This window comes from Cebus imitator, unplaced genomic scaffold (genome assembly GCF_001604975.1).
Source record: "Cebus imitator isolate Cc_AM_T3 unplaced genomic scaffold, Cebus_imitator-1.0 Scaffold283, whole genome shotgun sequence".
Classification (NCBI taxonomy): domain Eukaryota; kingdom Metazoa; phylum Chordata; class Mammalia; order Primates; family Cebidae; genus Cebus; species Cebus imitator.
Window position 1 is genome coordinate 806665 of NW_016107598.1, and position 19876 is coordinate 826540.

The following is a 19876-nucleotide window of genomic DNA, read 5'->3' on the forward strand; positions in this document are numbered from 1 at the left end:
TGTTATTAATAGTTTTAAATATTTGCAATTTGGATCATGGGGAGAGGACATGGTCTGACCCAGTGTAATAGCCAATAGTTTAAGGGGTGAGATGAAATCAGGCCTAGCGTTTAGTCTAAAACAGAATCTCAGAATATATCTATTTTGCAAGCTACCATGATCCAGGTCTTTAATTGTGCCTTCTTCAATTTGCAGTTTCTGACATAGCATTTACAAGAGATATATAATGCTAATACAGTTACAAATACCATGAAGATAGCAAATATTTGACATCCAAGAAGGTTGTAGGTAGAGTCAGAGGGACATAAACAACTTAAATAGCAAAAACAAACAAACAAACAAAAAACAAAAAAAACCCTACGGCATGCATTATCATACTCTTTGATCAGACTCACAATGTGCTTACCCTTCTTATCAAGGGTCACTTGAACTTTACAATAAATCTCATTTGAGGATTGTAGGGCCTGACACTAAATCAGAATCCGATAAATTTAATCTCTCTTTTGGCCAACTTATCTCCATAGGCATGACACCGTGAGGAGGGTATAAATAAAATGCAAGGAATGCCTGATACTCAATGTCTACATTGTCATGGAACTTGTTAACGAAGACAAATCTATTTTTCTCACCACTTTTGTATTGCACCATATGCTATTTGCATACAGGAGAATATATGGCGATATGGAGCCTTTCTTGTTTAATTAGGGAACTGGCCAAGGTTCTCGGCTCAGTGAAGGGAACTAGATAACCAGAGGCTATATGTGAAGCTGGCAACCTACTAGTGGCACACTAATGTACAGCAGGTCCTAGCATTAGTAAATACTGGTGCATACTGCAGTCTTATTTATGGGAACTTGGATAAGTTTCCGGGCAAAGCTGCATTCATTGATGGTTATAGGGGCCAGTCAGTGAATGTAAAACCTGTCTCTGCATCTTGGCATTGGCCACTTGGCTCCCCACCTGTAAACTCTGTGTGTTCTCCCATACCTGAATATATTCTGGGGGTAGACATATTGCATTGTCTGGACTTACACACCACAACTGGAAAATTCAGACTCCAAGTTTGTGTAGTAAAGCTGGTACTGCATGAACATACACATCACCAGCCCCAAGTTCTGCCACAACCCCAAAGGGTGACTTCTACTCATCAATACTGTTTGTCACGGGGATATACAGAGATATCTGAGACTAGTAAGAAGTTAGAGTAGGTAAAAATGGTGCCTGGCACGCATAGTCCCTCCAGCTCCCTGGTATGGCCAGTAAAAATAAGCCTAATGGGACTTAGTGAATAACAGTGGATTATCAAGAACTGAGTAAGGTAGCACAGCCTCTGTATGCAGCTGGACCTTCCATCATGGACTTAATGGATCACTTAACAATGGAACTGGGACAGTACAACTTTGTGATGAACTTGACTAATGTATTCTTCATCACTGACATTGCTCCAGAGAGTCAGGAACAGTTGCCTTCATGGGAGGGCAACAATGGACATTCACAGTATGCATAGCTCCACCATATGTCATGGTCTTGCACAACTACATGGAAACTGAATGCCTGCTCCGGAATAACTACTGGACAAATAATAAAATGAAGGAGAAATAAAGATGTTCTCAAAACCAGTGAGAACGAAGACACAACATACCAGAATCTCTGGGACACATTTAAAGCAGTGTCTAGAGGGAAATTTAGAGCACTAAATGCCCACATAAGAAGTGAGGAAAGATCTAAAATCAACACCCTAATATCACAATTAAAAGAACTAGAGGAGCCAGATCAAACAAATTCAAAAGCTAGAAGACAGGAAATAACTAAGATCAGAGCAGAATTGAAGGAGACAGAGACACAAAAAAATCAATAAATCCAGGAACTGGTTTTTTTTAGAAGATCAATAACCAGAATAACAAAAAAGAAGAGAGAGAAGAATCAAATAGATGCAATAAAAAATGATAAAGAGAGTATCACCACTGATCCCACAGAAATACAAACTACCACCAGAGATTACTACAAACAACTCTATGCACATAAACCAGTAAATCAAGAAGAAAGACATAAATTACTGGACAGTAACACCGTCCAAAGACTAAACCCGGAAGAAGTTGAATCCCTGAATAGACTAACAACAAGGTCTGAAGTTAAGGCAACAATTAATAGCTTACCCATCAAAAAAAGTCCAGCACCAGATGGGTTCACAGCCGAATTATACCAGAAGTCCAAAGAGGAGGTAGTACCATTCCTTCTGAATCTATTCCAAACAATAGAAAAAGAGGGAATCCTCCCTAACTCATTTTATGAGACCAATATCATTCTGATACCAAAACCTGGCAGAGACGCAACTAAAAAAGAAAATTTCAGGCCAATATCCACAATGAACTTTGATGCAAAAATCTTCAATAAAATGCTGGCAAACTGAATCCAACAGCACATCTAAAAGCTTATCCATCATGATCAAGTTGGCTTCATCCCTGGGATGCAATGCTGATTCAACATACGCAAATCAATAAACATAATCCATCACATAAACAGAACCAAAGACAAAAACCACATGATATTCTCAATAGATGCAGAGAAGGCATTCGACAAAATTAAACAGCCCTTTATGCTAAAAATTCTCAATGAACGTGGTATAGATGGAACTTATCTCAAAATAATAAAAGCTATTTATGACAAACCCACAGCCAATATCATACTGAATGGGCAAAAACTGGAAGCATTCCCTTTGAAAACTGGCACAAGAGAAGAATGCCCTCTCTCACCACTCCTGTTCAACATAGTATTGGAAGTTATGGCCTGGGCAATCAGGAAAGAAAATAAATAAAATGTATTCAATTAGAAAAAGACGAAGTCAAATTGTCTTTATTTGCAGATGACATGATTGTATATTTAGAGGACCCCATCATCTCAGTCCAAAATCTCCTTAAGCTGGTAAGTAACTTCAGCAAAGTCTCAGGATACAAAATCAATGTGAAAAAATCACAAGCATTTCTATAAACCAATAGCTGACAAATAGAGAGCCAAATCATGAGTGAACTCCTATTCACAATTGCTACAAAGAGAATAAAATACCTAAGAATACAAGTAACAAGGGATATGAAGGACCTCTTCAAGGAGAACTACAAACCACTGCTCAAGGAAATAAGAGAGGACACAAACAGATGGAAAGACATTCCATGCTCATGGTTAGGAAGAATCAATATAATGAAAATGGCCATACTGCCCAAAGTAATTTATAGATTCAATGCTATCCCCATCAAGCTACCATTGGCCTTCTTCACAGAACTGGAAAAAACCACTTTAAACTTCCTATGGAACCAAAAGAGAGCCTGCATAGCCAAGTCAATTCTAAACAACAACAACAAAAAAGCTGGAGGCATCATGCTACCTGACTTCAAAGTATTCTACAGGGTTACAGTAATCAAAACAGCATGGTACTGGTACCAAAACAGAGATATAGACCAATGGAACAGAGCAGAGGCCTCAGAAATCATGCCACCTAACACCATAAAAACCATAGAAGAAAACCTAGGCAATACCATTCAGAACAACACAATGGGAAAAAAATTTTGCAATCTACCCATCTGAAAAAGGGCTAATAGCCAGAATCTACAAAGAACTTAAAAAAGTTTACAAGAAACAAAAACAAACAACCCCATCAAAAAGTGGGTGAAGGTTATGAACAGACACTTCTCAAAAGGAGACATTTATGCAGCCAACAAATATATGAAAAAAAGCTAATTATCACTGGTCATTAGAGAAATGAGATACCACCTCATGCCAGTTACAATGGGGATCATTAAAAAAATCAGGAGACAACAGGTGCTGGAGATGATGTGGAGATATAGGAATGCTTTTACACTGTTGGTAGGAGTGTAAATTAGTTCAACCAATGTGGAAGACAGTGTGGTGATTCCTCAAGGATCTAGAACCAGAAATAACAATTGACCCAGCAATCCCATTACTGGGTATATACCCAAAGGATTATAAAACATTCAACTATAAAGACACATGCAAATGTATGTTTATTGCATCACTGCTTACAATAGCAAAGATGTGGAACCAACCCAAATTGCCATCAATGATAGACTGGGATAAAGAAAATGTGGCACATATACACCATGGAATACTATGCAGCCATAAAAAAGGATGAGTTCATGTCATCTGCAGGGACATGGATGAAGCTGGATACCATCATTCTCAGTAAACTGACACAAGAACAGAAAACCAAATGCCACATGTTCTCAGTCAAAAGTGGGTATTGAACAATGAGAACATATGGACACAGGGAGAAGAACATCACACACTGGGGCCTGTCAGTGGGTGGGGGGTTAAGGGAGGGATAGCAGAGTATGGGGGGACTGCGGAGGGATAACAGGAGAAATACCTAATGTAGATGACGGGGGATGGATGCAGCAAACCACCATGGCATGTGTATACCTATGTAACAAAACTGGACGTTCTGTACATTCACTCCAGAACTTCAAGTATAATAATAAATAATAATAATACTAATGTTATTTTAACCTCTAATTCTCTTACAGGTTTAAAAGCCACAATGCCCCTCTTGCCTGGGTTTGGGTGATGCCACTAAGACAGACTTCCTGGTAGCAAAACAGGCTATTTAGCAGTCACAAGCCCTACGGGTAGTTAACCCAAAGTGCCCATTTAAACTAGATGCCCACGCGAGCATGGATAGTTTCAATTAAGGTCTATGGCAGTGCACAGAGTGCCTGAGTACACCAGTAGGCTTTTAGTCCTAACGCTGGAGGGGAGCTGACCTCTGCATTCCTTAATAAAGAAGCAGTTAGTAATAACAGGATATGTGCGTTCACAGATAACGACCTTCTACCAAAAAGACACCTGCACTCATGTTTATTGCAGCACTATTTACAACAACAAAGACATGGGATCATCCCAGGTGCACACCAGGGGTAGAGTGCATAAGGGAAATGGTGGTACAAATGCAACACAGAATACTATGCAGCCATAAAAGAGAAAGAAATCATGTCTTTTGCAGCAATGTGGATGCAGCAGGAAGCCATTATCCTAAGCAAATTAACACAGAAACAGAAAACCAGATACCACATATTCTCACTAATAAGTGGGAACAAAACACTGGGTGCTAATGTATATAAAGATGGCAACAACAAGCACTGGAGATCAAAGAAGGAAGGGAGGGAGGATGTGAAGGTTGAAAAATTACCTATTGGTATTATGTTTGCTACTTAGATGACTTCCAATAATAGAAGCCCAAACCTCAGCATCATACAATATACCCATATAACAAAGCAGCACATATACCCCCGAATCTAAAATAAAATAAAAATGTTAGAAATGGAACCTCCATTTAGAAGTACGACTGAATGAGCACGAACTTCGGCACTGCACGGACCTATGAGTTTGGATGTATGATCTTAGATAAGTCACTTGGTATCTCTGAGTTCTGTTTTAACAGCAGTAAAATGAAGATTAAACACATATGAGATAGTTTGAAGTCAAACAAAAATTATATGAAATTTCGGTACATAAGGCTCAATAAGAGACTGAGTTTTTGTTGTTGAGACATAAATACCTTGGAAGGGAGGAAGCCATTATTTTACCTACCACAGAAAGCAAATGCCTTCTGTAAAGACTTGAAAGTACTTTCTAAAATCAAGATTAAAAATGATTTCAAAAAACAGCATATTTGTAATGTAAAACTGTAAACAATTTGTTCTTTTTTCTATAGTAGTAGAATTTAGCTTGGGCACATGGCTGCTTACCTGAAGACTACATTTCCCAGCTGTCCTTGAAGATTGGCATGGCTATGTGAGTACATTTGGCTAACTGTATATAAACAGCAATGACTTGTATACTTTCCAGGTTTTCCACAATTAAATCACCCACTATCTGCCCTACAGCTCTTCCTTTCTCTCCCCATGTTCTTATACACGAATGTGCCCATTGGTCAGTTGTGACCGTGGAGATAAGAACAAAACTCTGTGGAGAAATTAATGAATTTTTCTATAATTATTCATTTAATAAATATTTTAGGCTTTGTGAACTAGATGGTCTCTGTATCAACTACTCAGCTCTTTGATTGTAGCACATAGACAATCTGTAAATAAAATGGGCAGAACTGTGTTCTAATAAGATTGAATTTACCAAAACGCAGTGAAAGGCCAAATTTGAGGGTGGTTTTCTGATTCCTGCTGTTTAGCAATCAGAAGGAAGTAATGTGGGTTCCTAAAAAAAGTCTACACTAAACTAGACTGATGCCATCAGGTACAATTTTATGAGAGAGAAATAATCATTTATCTTCTTTAAGCCACTTTTTAAAAAACTATTTCAAAGCTAAGGTCTTTACCTTCATATTTATATGCATACATGTGCACATAGGCACATGTTGAATAAAGGAAAATGTGGATATCTGTCTCCTAGTCAAAGATTAATATCTTCTATTAGTGAGTGTGTTTACAAGTTGCTAAGAAAAATAAATGGAGATGTGGGCAAAAACCGTGAAGAGGGAATTGACTGAGGAGGAAATGCAAATGAATACAAGTGAAGACAAATGAATCAAGTTAAATACAGATTAATTTTTAATGTTCAGCTGTGTAGCAATACACATGGGGATACAAGTTCTTTCTTATCAAATTGGCAAAACAACTAGTTTTTTGGAATGTGTAGTATTTGAGAGGGAGTGAACAAAGTTTTACATCACTAAGTGAGGTATTAAATGTTAAAAATCTTTTAAAGAGATATTTGACAATCTGCATTAAAGCATTAAGAAATGTACATGCATTTTGGCCAAGCAATTGCATTTCTTGAAAGTGTGGTCTAAGATGATTATAAATATGCCCAATATTTTACAAAGTGTAAATAACTGTATCATTTTATAAAATTTAAGAAATAATTTACATTTCCAGGTACAGGGAAGAAGTTTAATACATAATGAAAGTGGAGTGAAAATAAACAAAATATTTTGATGACTATTAAACAACATAAAACATGTCCTTGACACACTAAGTACATAGAAAGGTACTAAAATATATGCCCCAGAATCATAGTGTAAGAAAGCATGTACCCATGCCCCCAAATGGCAGCAAGAATAATTATCAGTTACAGTAGAATAAATAATTATTTTATTTTATCTGCTTTTGTATATTATTTAATGTTTCTGTTATGTTCTGAATGATTTCAATATGTAAAAATAAAACATATTCATAAATAAATTTAATGAAAATTAAAAACTGGAAAATATTTGCAACCAGTTAATTAATTTGCTCAAATATTTATCATGTGTCCATTACAAGTGAAGCACTCTCTTAGACACTGACTGATACAATGATGAACAAGACAAAAATCCTTGCCCTTATGGATTTTGCTTCTTGGTAGGGGATATAGATATTAAACAAGTAATTAAATTAATTTTGAAGATAATTGCAGATAATTAGAAGTGCTATGGAGGAAATAGGCAAGGGTCAGGTGGGGTTTCAGTTGAACACTGAAGGCAAGAGGGAGCAGGTGTGTGAAGGGAAATGAGGAGGACATTCCTGGCAGGAAGAACACAGGTGCAGAACACAAAAGCTGCAAAGGGCTTGACAATGTCAGAGAAAGAGACAGTCTGTGTGAATGATGAGTGTTCAAGATGAGGTTAAGAAGCAGGCAAGGACAGAAAAAGTAAATGTATGTAAGCCTTAGAGTTTGTTTTTTTCCTAATTTGAAAGGAAACTATTGAAGGCTTTGAAATGAGAAAGTGACATCTAATTTGAATTTTAGAAAGATTGCTCTGCCTGTCATTGAAGGTGCTATGCCTCAAATACAAAAAAAAATGCACAGCAATGAATAAAAATACAAAGGGAAACAAAAAATACACTAAGAAAATGGTCAAAGAATAGGAAGAGGAAGAAATATAAATTAGTAAGAAACAGAGCAATGTTCAACTACACTAGTAATCAAAGCAACAAATTTAAATGATTTTTCACATATTTAAGTAGCAAAGTTGAAGAAAAACTTATGTGTTAAAAATATTGTGAGATGATCAACCACAAAACTGGAATTTTATATTAATATTTAGAAAAAAAACAGGGTACATATTGAAAGTATTATAGAGATGCTCTTCCTAGTAATTTTGCTGCTAGAAATCTACCTTTAGGAAATAATCACTATTGGCAAAAATTTATGTACAGGGTGCTGATATAAGTGCTAGCTGAAATACGTGTTTTCAGTAGTTTTTTTTTTCTTCTTCTTCTTCTTGCTAGAGGGATTATGTGTAATCTTTGTACTATTCTGTGTTTCTTACAAATTCTATAAGTATCCCAGGTGTTATTTTACAATCAGAAAAATGGCGACTGAAGAAGTGGTTAAAAAGTAGTCCAAATAAGTTCATCATAGCACAAGGATGATATGATATAGAAGGAAAAAATAAAGTTTTGGAATTTGTTCTGAGTTACAAACTTATTTGTACCACTTTCAAGCTTTATAACTTTGGATAAACCAGCTTCTCTTAGACTTGGTACTCTCATTTGTAAAATGGAAATAATACATACCTTGGATTGCTCTAGTGAGGGTTATCAAACATATAAAATATAACCTAGCATGGGATTGAGACGATTAGAACTAATACTCCCATTAATAATTTTCACTATCATTGAAACAGCAACAATCATTTAGCCTTTGCTAAGTTATAGTTTCTCTGCTTTTTATCATTCAATACTCACATCAAGCCAGGAGAAAGGAACTACTATTATTCCCGTATTACAGATAAGAAAATTCAAGCATAGAAAATTTGCCTCTACAAAGCACCAAACTATTAGGTAGCAAATCATGTATGACCACATAATCTATATCTTAGTGGCTATGCATGTTCAAGACATTTTAGCTTTCTTTATCTCTTATTTTGTTGTTTCAATTCATAGAAAAGCTCTTTGTCTGTTACAGGTGTACTAGAAACTGTATGCAGAATTCTACTTGTTCAGAATTAGACATTCCTCTTAAGAAACATGAGAGATGATTTTTTCCTGTGGCAATTATCTAACAATATGTATCTACTGCCAATTACTGTGATCCACACGAGGAGATCTAAAGATGAGTAAGGCCTAATTCATCATTCCCTGGAGAAATTTATATTCTAGTTGCAAGCACAAGACAAAACAATTACAAGTTAAGTTGTCATATATAAGAGGTACATAGTACCTGGAAAAGGCAGTAACCATTTCTGCTGTAAGAATGCAGACTTTCTGAGAGAGGTGGCTTTTGAACAGATCTTGGATAAAAGATAGTCACATAAGGGAGTAAAGCAGTGAATAAGTAATAAATGAGAAAAAAACACAACAATCTAGGCTGACCATTTCTGACTTGAGTTTTGAAAACAATTTGTGGCAGAGATATAACCAGGAGATGAGGGCCAGGCCATGGTGGGCTTTGGGAAGACATATCTTTTAAGAGTCAGAGAGCCAATTATAAAGGAGAGAGCTATTATTAAAAATATAATAGATTCACTCCCAGAGACTTACTTACATTTGTCAAACTATTTATTAATGAAAGAAAGCAAAATTAGTCCTCCACTTCTGGAAGATGCCTTTGCCAACTATAGAAATAACTAGAAGCTGCAAGTCTGAATGTCAGGATAAGATACAGTTAGGAAAGTTTTGCAACCATTAGGGAAGAGGTAACAGGAGATGGAAGGTGATAAAAGCAGACAGATGAATGGTAGGACATGAAATTTAGTTATAATGAGTTTCAAGTGCTGGTAGAATGTGTATCCATGTGAGGAAGCCCATAAGAAAGTGATAGTCAATATCAAAACAATCTTCTATGCCTGAGTACACTGATTGTAAATAATATTTCAGTAAATCAAGGTAAAAGAATATATGATCAAATTCTATACCTACAACTTTTAAGAGCTGCCCTTCATAATTGCAGGAAATAATACTTGTATATTCAAAGAACACATAGTTCAATTCAAATAAAATTGGCTGGGTGTGGTGGCTCACACCTGTAATCCCAGCACTTTGGGAGGCCGAGGCAGGTAGATCATCTGAGGTCAGGAGTTCAAGACCAGCCTGACCAACATGGTGAAACCCGTCTTTATTAAAAATATACAAAAATTAGCCAGGTGCAGTGGTGCACACCTGTAATCCCAGATACTTGGGAAGCTGATGCAGGAGAATTACTTGAACCTGGGAGGCAGAGATTGTAGTGAGCTGAGGTCCCACCACTGCACTCCATCCTGGGCAACAGAGTGAGACTCTGTCAAAACAAAACAAAACAAAACAAAACAAAACAAAACAAAACAAAACAGCAACAAAAAACTTAACAATTGTTTCTCAAAAGACTAGAATGCTCAAAAGTTGTCTTATTCCATTTAGTGTTGTTATAATGGAATTCTGAGGCTTTGTAATTTACAAAGAAAAGAGGTTTATTTGGCTCACAGCTGTGGTGACTGGGAAGTTTAATTGCATGGCATTGGCATCTGCTTGGCTTCTTGTGAGGGTCATATCCTATGTTACAGCATGGCAGAGAAGCAGAAAAGTGAGCAGGCATGTCCAAATAGGCACAAAACATGGGAAGAGCCTTGCTTTATAACAACCCACTTTTGCCATAATGAATCAAGTTTCGCAAGAGAACTCACTCCTGTGAAATGACATTAATCTATTAATGAGGGTGGTGCCCTATAATCTGAACACCTCCCACTAGGTTCCAACTCCCCACCCTGGCACATTGGGAATCAAATTTTGGCATGAGTTTTGCTGGAGGCAAACCACGTCCAAACCATAGCAAATCCTTTTAGTTTGAACCACAAAAATGACTGAAAAAAATATAATAGCTTCAATTCCAGAAATTTATTTTTATTTGCCAAACTGTTTTGTTATAATTTCCAATTTTCTAGGGACTTACCTCACCCTAACATAAAAGCTAACATTGACAACTATTATCATTAGATAATTCTAACAGCTGAATCCAGGGGTTGTCCATTATTTTTTAAACAATAATACTAATTTACTAAACCCACGGTGCTAGATTTAAATGTGCTCTGTGGAAAATTTGAAATAATTGTTCTTGCTCTTTATGTGAGAGTTTTATGACTACTGTTAAACATCTATGATTAAACACTTCAAAGGAAAGGTGCCGTTTTTCTGCTAACTGCTGTGTTATTAAAGGGTTTGTTTCTTTACATCAGAGATTCTGTTAGAAAAAGGCATTGAGTTGGAGTCCTCAATCAGCTCTGTAACTAATGCGTTTTCAGCTAAGGCATAAACTTCACTTATGAAAATATGAAAAAGCCAACAAAACTCCTTTGTACTCTTTTTTAAAAATCAACTTTTAGGACTGTCGCAGTGGCTCATGCCTGTAATTCCAGCACTTTGCGAGGCCAAGGCAGGTAAATCATGAGGTCAGGAGTTGGAGACCAGCCTGACCAACAAGGTGAAACCTCCTCTCTACTAAAAATGCAAGAATTAGCCAGGTGTGGTGGTGTGTGCCTGTAATCCCAGCTACTCAGCGGGGCTGAGGCAGGAGAACAGCTTGAACCTGGGAAGCAGGGGTTGCAGTGAGCCAAGATCACATCACTGCACTCCAGCGTGGGCAACAGAGCAAGAATCCATCTCAAACAAAACAAAACAAAACAAAACAAACAAACAAACAAAAAAAACAGCTTTTAAATGTAAAGAAATATGTGTCCCTTTATTTGCTACTACAGTTCCAACACACAGGAAGTGAGGTCCTCTGTGATATAATTGCCCGTGGACCTATAATATCTTGCCTTTGTAGATTAACTAAAATGAAGTAATGGAGAAGAGAAAATCAGTAGCAAAGAATTTCATGTGATCGAATATATTTCTTAGAAAACCAAGTACATTTTAAAAACATAAGCAGATTAATAGTTCTGTAGTCTAAAATTTTATTAATTTTGGATTTTAAATCCAAAATCAAAGGAGAAATTGAAAAAATGTAGTTTCATGCAAAGCACTGCTCATCACCAACATTTGGGGAAAATATATACACATACCACATGTACACACACACACACACACACACACACACACACACACACACACGGGCTTGATTTGACACATACACAAATGGTTAAGTTGGGAAAGATGAGGCTTTGTAGACTGTTCTCTAGAAATGTATTTATTCATGCAAACATGTATGAGTCACCATAAGTATTTTTATAAAGCATAAGATTGTTTATGATCTTATGACCATTTTTGTTTATATTTTTTGGCAGAGAGGGCTTTCCGTAAATGTTTCACTTAGAACATTCTTTGAAAAACTTTAAGTGCAAAGCCACAAAAAGCAATGGTATTTAAATATTTAACACACAGTAGAGTTAGGACTATCACACTAGCTCTTTTAAATCTCACTGCTGTTGGTAGCTTCTTTTAATTTTCCCATCACTAATTCTTCTTGGGGTTTTTCAGTACTTTTCCTATAAAGCAAGTTTTCCCCATGTGAGTTTTGAAATGTAGATTCCTGGATAATTGGATTAGATGTGTTTATGATTACATGGCTTTTAGCTTTTAGGGAATAGGCTTCCTTAGGCTTTGCTCTTTTTTGGCAGAGCTGGAGCTGGAAAGCTTCTTGGAAACCACGGCGGAAATTCTCGTTGAAGAAACCATAAATGATGGGGTTGACACTGCTGTTGCCAAATGCCAGCCAGTGTGCAAAAGGGTAGATGTAGATGTTAATGATCTGAAGTTCATTTGGAGAAAGGTCAGCATAGTCTGAGAGCATCATTAGAGTCCACAGGGGCAGCCATGAGAGAATGAAAAGCAGGGCCACAATCAGGAGCATCTTAATGACCTTCTGCTTCTTCTTGGACACCATGTGCCACTGCTCTTGGTTCTGCTTGGCTGTGTGGGGAACTGCAGTCCTGAAGAGTGAAATCCCAATCCTTCCATACATGACCACAATGAGGGACAGGGGAGCCAGGTAGATGTTGGCAAACAGCACCGTGGTGTAGATCTTCCTCATTTCCTGATTGGGCCAGTCCTCCCGGCACCAGTAGACTGGACTGGTTTTATTCTGGGAGTTAAGTCTCACTCGGTAATATTTTTCTTCTTGCGCATGTAACATTACTGCAGATGGAGACATAATGGTGATGGCTAGGACCCAGATGATCATAATAATGACAAACGCTGTCTTGATAGTGAGTTTTGGTTTAAAAGGGTAGACCACACACCGGAACCTGCAATTAAGACAAATATAAATGGGGCACTGCTTTATAACTCTGTCCAAGTCATACACCAAATTTATCTATGTAATCACAGACCTCTCACCTCACAGTCCCCTTAAAAATATAGAGTTACCATTTATTGTAGAAAGGCATGCATTGTCATTTTCTGTAATTGATATATGAGATCAATTTTAACTCAGAATTTGAACAAATGAAGTATAGCAGACACTATTAATAATAAAAGGTAATAACATGAATGCTTAAAACTATTTCAGACTCTGTTCCATTGATTTGCATGGACTGTCTCTTTTATTTTCTTTCTTTCTTTCTTTCTTTCTTTTTTTTGAGATGGAATCTTGCTCTGTTGCCCAGGCTGGAGTGCAGTGGTGCGATCTTGGCTCACTGCAACCTCTGCCTCCCAATTCAAGCCATTCTGCTGCCTCAGCCACCCAATTAGCTGGAACTACAAGTGCATGCCACTATGCCGGGCTGATTTTTGTATTTTTAGTAGAGACGAGGTTTTACCATGTTGGCCAGGCTGCTCTCAAACTCTTGACCTAAGGTGATCCACCCGCCTTGACCTCCCAAAGTGCTGGGTTTATAGGCGTGAGCCACCGTGCCAGCCCACATAGACTATCTCTTCAAGTCTCCTTGCTTAAAAGACAGGAAAACAGACTTAGGACATGTAAAAATCTTGCTAATAATTACACAGGATTTTAACACAAGTAGTTTGGTTTCAGAGCTCAAACTCAACCTCTACAGTGTGCTCATTAGATGGGTAGCTCTGTTGGGCTGTGGTAGACTGTTAATCAGTAGCAATCAATGAGCCTTTTATCCCTCAGGCTCTTGTGTGGTCCCCCATGCATCATCTGTATAACTTGTTTTGGCCAATAGGATATTAGTAAACATGATGCAAGCAGATTTTTATGCACTTGCATGTAGGGGAAGGTCCTTTTGGAATGCTTCCTCTTAAAATCCAGTCTTCAAGTCCTAAGAAGCTTGAAATAAATGAAAGCCATGTGGAGAAAGAAGTTGGGGGTTAAGAGGTTGGCCATTTTCGATGTGCCGGCCCCAGCTCAGCTCCCAGGGTAACGCTGCAACATGAGTGATTCCAGCTATAACACATGGTGAACAAGGCTGAACACAGAGGTGTCCAGTTAATCCACAAAACCATAAGATGTAATAAACAAATATTGTTTGAAGCCACTAAGTGTTTTAGTGATTTACTATACAGCTGTAAAAATCTGAGAGTATTCATTATGAGTTCTGATTATGAGCCTTCCTAACATTCTATGTCCTCTGGTGAGCGCAAAAATTCAGCACCACTATGTAGAGTAAGCCTGAGTCATTTTACCATGATTTTGACATTGTGAATTTTTGTTATTGTTGTTATTGAAGTTCATTATGTTAATCATAAGATAATCATACTATTAGGCAACTGTGTAACATTTTATATTTTTTCAAAGTACCCATTACCTATTTAATCTTTTTTGATTTGTATGACTATATAAAGCTGATATGGTATGAAAATTGTTATATTCTAGATCTGTAGATGAGAAAATGTAGAGCTTTAAGTGGCTGAGCAGCCAAATTAACTTATCTAACTTATTGTCATAGAATGACCAGTTAGCTTGAGCTTTCACTGCTCTGTTGTCATTCTTTACAACTCCTTCATGCATAAGATCTTTTCTTCGCCTCCAAGTGTTCTTCCAGTCTTCTAATCCATGAATCCTCCCATTCACCTACCCTGATATTATGGGTAATTTCATAGGCGTAAGTTTTTGTGTTTTGCTCTTTTTGTATACCAACTAATAGGGTTTTGGATGTTGTTATTTCATTTATTTATTAAATATATAAGCACATATATTGATACATGAGATAAACTCAAAATCTGAATAAATGAATTAAAGCAGACATTCTTGGCAATAAAAATGAACAAATATAAAAGTACATATATATATATATCTGTACATATATGTATGTATATATTTGTTCTTATAACAAATGTATGTACTTATATATTTGTTTAATAAATGTACACATATGTGTATATATGCTTATATATTGGTACACATACTTATTTAAGTGTTTATGTGTGTATTTTCAGGAAGGCAAAGATGAACAAGATAGAGAATAGTCACTGCTGAGGAATAGTCAATGGAAATATTAAAAATGTTAAAAACTATAATAATTACTAAAATTGTGCTAAAATGTTTGGATTTTATTTAATGATCAATAGGGATTCATGGAATAATTTACATGGTGAAGGGCAGGATCATTTTTACAATTTAAGAAGATTATTTGGCTGCTATGAGAAAAAAATAAATTGGAACCTAGCTTCCTGAAGCCCTAAGGCCAGTTAGAAAACAGTCTCAGTATTCCAAGTGACAAATAACAGTGGTCTGGTTCAGAACTAGTTAGCCCTCAGAAATAATCGGACTTGGAGAGTGACAGCAAAGAAGTTGAAGACAGAAGATTCAAGGATAAAGCTCAGGTTTTTTGTTTGAATTCAGTGAGTGATCCTGTCATTCCTTGATTTGGGGAGCATGAGAGGAAGAGCTGCCTTTTATTTTGTTTGTGTGTGGGTTGGGGCTTGGAATAAGTAGTTCAGTTCTGGACATGTTTAACTTATGATGCCTTTTGTTGAATGTGCAGGTGAAGTTGTACAGTAGGTGCTTTTGAATGTAATTGTAAAATTCAGGCAAAGGATTTAGTCAGGAGAAATCGGCTTGCAAGTTTTTTAAGTTTGGCTTCCTGCAAAAGCTAGCCCTGAAAAAAAAGTATTTACTACAAGTGCAAGGAATAAAGATGTGGTAGTTTTAAGACATGTCCAAGTTTTTTAACATCGCTTCCAAATTCTATTCCCTTCTGCTTTACTAAGGATTAATGACTCAATATCATGAAGAGAATGCAACAGAAATGATACCGCATCATGAGTTTTGCTGATACTCTCTTTTGGGATACAGACCTTCAGAGCCCTGAACTGACACATAAGAAGTCCAGGTGCCTTAAAGTAGCCTTGCCAGAGAGCCCATTTGGAGAGACCAATAGAGACAGAACTCTCTTAGCCCCCACATGTTCAAGTCTGTCTAGACTAGGTACCAACATGAGAGTGGAAGAAGCTTCAGCCCTAACCTTGAAGCTGCTCCAACTGACATCAAGTAGAACAGAGATAAGCTGTACTTACTAAATCTGTACCTATCACAGATTCATGACATAATAAATATTGCTGTTATTTTAACTCACTAAGTGGTTTGATCTGAGGGTGGTTCATTATATATATCAATAGATAACTGAAAGTACAGAGAAGTAATTTATTAATGGGAAGGTAAGTAGCAAGGGATGTGAATCAAACCATTCATTGCAGAATTATGCAACCCAAGGGGACAGAAAGCTGAGTACATCAACTCTCATGATATTTTAATTGACAGCTAATTCTGTGGGTATTAATTATCTGTGATTTCTTGTCTGTTTTGCTTAAGAACTGAGACTTTGCACAATTTGGATTTGAGATACAGAGATGAAGATACTGGCAGTTGGATGTAAGACAGAATCCACTGAAAGGTGTAAGAGATCTGCCAGAGCACTGAGAGTCTCTGCTACAAAAGTGTGATGGCTAATGAATCTATCAACTTGACTGGGCCAAGGGGCACCCAGATTGAGTCTTATTTCTGGATGAGCCTATGAAAGTGTTTCTGGATAAGATTAGCATCTTAGTCAGTGGACTCAGTAAAGTGGATTGCCCTCCCAGTATGTGTAGGCATCATCCAGTCCTTTGAGGGCCTGAATAGAATAAGAAGTGGAGGAAGGAGGAATTTGCCCCCTTCTTTCCTGCCTCATTGCTTGAGCTAGGACATCTCATATATCATCTTCTCCTGCCCTCAGAATGCAATTTACACAAATGGCCAATTGTAAATTGGCTCTCCCTAGTTCTCAGGCTTTTGGACTTGGACTGAATGATATCACAGGCTTTCCTAGGTTTCCAGTTTACAGGCAGTATATTATGGGATTTCTCAGTTTTCATAATTATGTGAGCCAATTTCTCATAATAAATCTCTCTCTGTGGATGAATGTACCACTTCACCTTCCTTGTTCCAGCTGAACTACCTCTCTGCACTTCTGGACAAGTGCTTTCTATTTCAATGCCATAAGCATATACTTGTCTTAAGGGACGGCCTTTTCCCAAATTCTTCTAAGGGTAAATTTCTGACTCCTCAAGGAATCAGAAAGTCTCACCTATTTTGTGAATCCATCACACCTGGTCCTAACAGGCATAATTGTTTATTATCTCTTTTGCATAGCTGTCAAACACTGGTCCCCTATTAGAAAGCATAATTTGTAAGTATTTGTTAATAACTGCATCGCTCCACCAGATTGCAGCCTTCCTGAGGCAGCACTTCTATTTGTTGTAGACGTTACACAACCCAGCCCAGTACTCAGCACATCATAAATGCTCAACAACATGGGTAATGAATGAATGGTTTTCAATCTTAAAATCTAGATACAATTTCAATTTATTTCAGTACATTTGCATTTCTGCTGTTAGAACATTCTAGACTGTAGTGTGAAAAATAGAAAAATTTTACCATCTCCAATTATTTAAAGTATGGAAAATTCAATAGTTTTATTATTACTGAAACTTTAGTAGGTATATTGCTCTTAAAGAGGTAGATATTCTGAATACAATTTGAAAAGATAAGTCCAAATTTAGTAGGTTATGTATTTTTCCGGCATACTAATTACAGACATGCCCATTTTTCTGGATTCAGAGTTTGGTGCAGACTTACCTATCTACAGCTATTGCAACTAATGTAAAGACTGAAGCTGCCACAGATATTCCCTGGACAAATCCACTGATCTTGCACATTGTGTTTCCAAATGGCCATCCTGAAAGGAAAATGAAACAGTTTTTCAAAAGATCATATTTTCAAATCTCACTGAAGATAAAAACATAAAGGTGTGGAATCAAGACTAATGCAACTGTTTTCTACATGATAGGCAGAGAATAATCAATGTTTGTTAGTATTTTCCCTAATAGCTCCAGAGCTCTGTTTTTCAGTATACTTACAAAAGGTCAAAACTTACACAGTAGTTATCACATTCTAGGCACTATAAGTGGTATATGTCTATTAACATGTCTAATCCTCACAACAAGCTTTTGAAGCCTCTGTTATACTCCTCACAATATAGATGAGGTAACAAATAAACAAATATCACATACTTTGCCACAGTTAGTTAGAAGCCTTTTAAGGATTTGAACCTGAGCCGTAAAACTCCAGAGTCTAAACCATTGACTCTGATGCAATAATGTCCTTTAAATGAATAAACAGTCAGAATGTCAGTTTTCTAGTTTGGAAAGGCACCCCGTAAATTATGAGGAGTCAGGAGTTACATACAGAATAAACTATATTTATATAGAATGAAATGAGACTATTTACCCCAGAGGTACATCCAGAATAAAGAGCACTTGGCATGAACAAAAGTAGTCTATTTGAATTACTTTCCTACTAAACCTTAGCTACTGTAAATTTAGAAAAGAAATTATTAAAATTATTATAGTAGTTTGATATTCTAAATACTCATCTGCTATTACAGAAAAGAAACAATATTTTTCTCCTAGCAAATATTCTCATTTCCAAAAAGATGAATATTATGCATTTCTCAGTTTTAAAATTTATTTTTAAAATTTTTTCTGTAATTTATTTTTCCAAAAAATAAAATTCTTGCTCATAAAGTATTTTTAAATAAGTTAAATAATTCAAATATATCTTTAAAAAATCACCTATCCAGATTATATTAAAATAAGTGCTTGAGTAACTCTAGTGAGTAGAAACCAAAAGGGAATGTCTTTTTGAGTCCTAAAATGTGTTAGCTTATGATAGTATTATCAACAAAAATTCAAAAAAGTGTGTGTGGTTGTTGGTTGAACGTGGAATATTAAGCATATGTTTTACCTTATCTCCCTCACACAATTTCACTGAAATGATAGCTGTAGGATAAAAGAGCATAAATCCATAGAAATTAAAGTGCCAGATACTACTAAATGTAAATTGAGAAAACAACATGATTAGTGGAAATTATGTATGAATCCAATTAGATGCCAGTGGTTTCTACCATGTCAATAGAAGAACGGAGGTTTGCTCTCTGAGAAGGCAGAACTCTAAACCCCGAGTCACCAGGTGCAGGGGTTATCAGTGCCACTGTGATGCAGGATTAAGTGAAAGTATATTGCTACACTGCATGGCGATGTGGAATGCAACAGCCAGCATCAGATTCCTACGGCAGTATGTTAGAGAATCTCCTTTTGGAAAAAGTGACCTGTTCAAAAACACTGATACGTAGATTTTGACAGTTGTGAATTTCCCATTAAATAGTCCAGACTAATGAAGTGGATAGCGGTCCTAACCTGAACTTCCAGGCATGCAGAACTATCAGGCAGCCACACTATGCCCCACTCTGAAACACAGCTGCTAAGAAGCAGTTAACTGGATCTAGTCTTTTTTTTTTGGTGATGTTTTGTTTTTGTTTCTTTGTTTTGTTTGTTTGTTTGTTTGTTTGAGACAGAGACTTGCCCTGTCACCCAGGATGGAGTGCAGTGGTACGATCTTGGCTCACTGCAACCTCTGCCTCCCGGGTTCAAGGGATTCTTCTGCTGCCTCAGCCTCCTGAGTAACTGGGACTACAGGCATGCACCACCATGCCTGGCTGATTTTGGTCTTTTTA

The 19876-nt window shown here is 36.8% G+C and overlaps 1 protein-coding gene across 1 annotated transcript in view; it reads right to left on the reverse strand.

The window, feature by feature from the left end:
- Positions 1–12088: 12088 nt before the first annotated feature.
- Positions 12089–19876, reverse strand: part of NPFFR2 (neuropeptide FF receptor 2) — a 106216-nt gene continuing 98428 nt past the window's right edge. Inside the window, exons 3-4 of the mRNA XM_017501625.2 lie at positions 17941–18040; positions 12089–13165 (exon numbers count right to left, since the gene is read on the reverse strand). Coding sequence (XP_017357114.1) covers positions 12331–13165; positions 17941–18040 — 935 coding nt within the window. The 3' untranslated portion in view covers positions 12089–12330. The remainder of the gene's footprint in view (positions 13166–17940; positions 18041–19876) is intronic.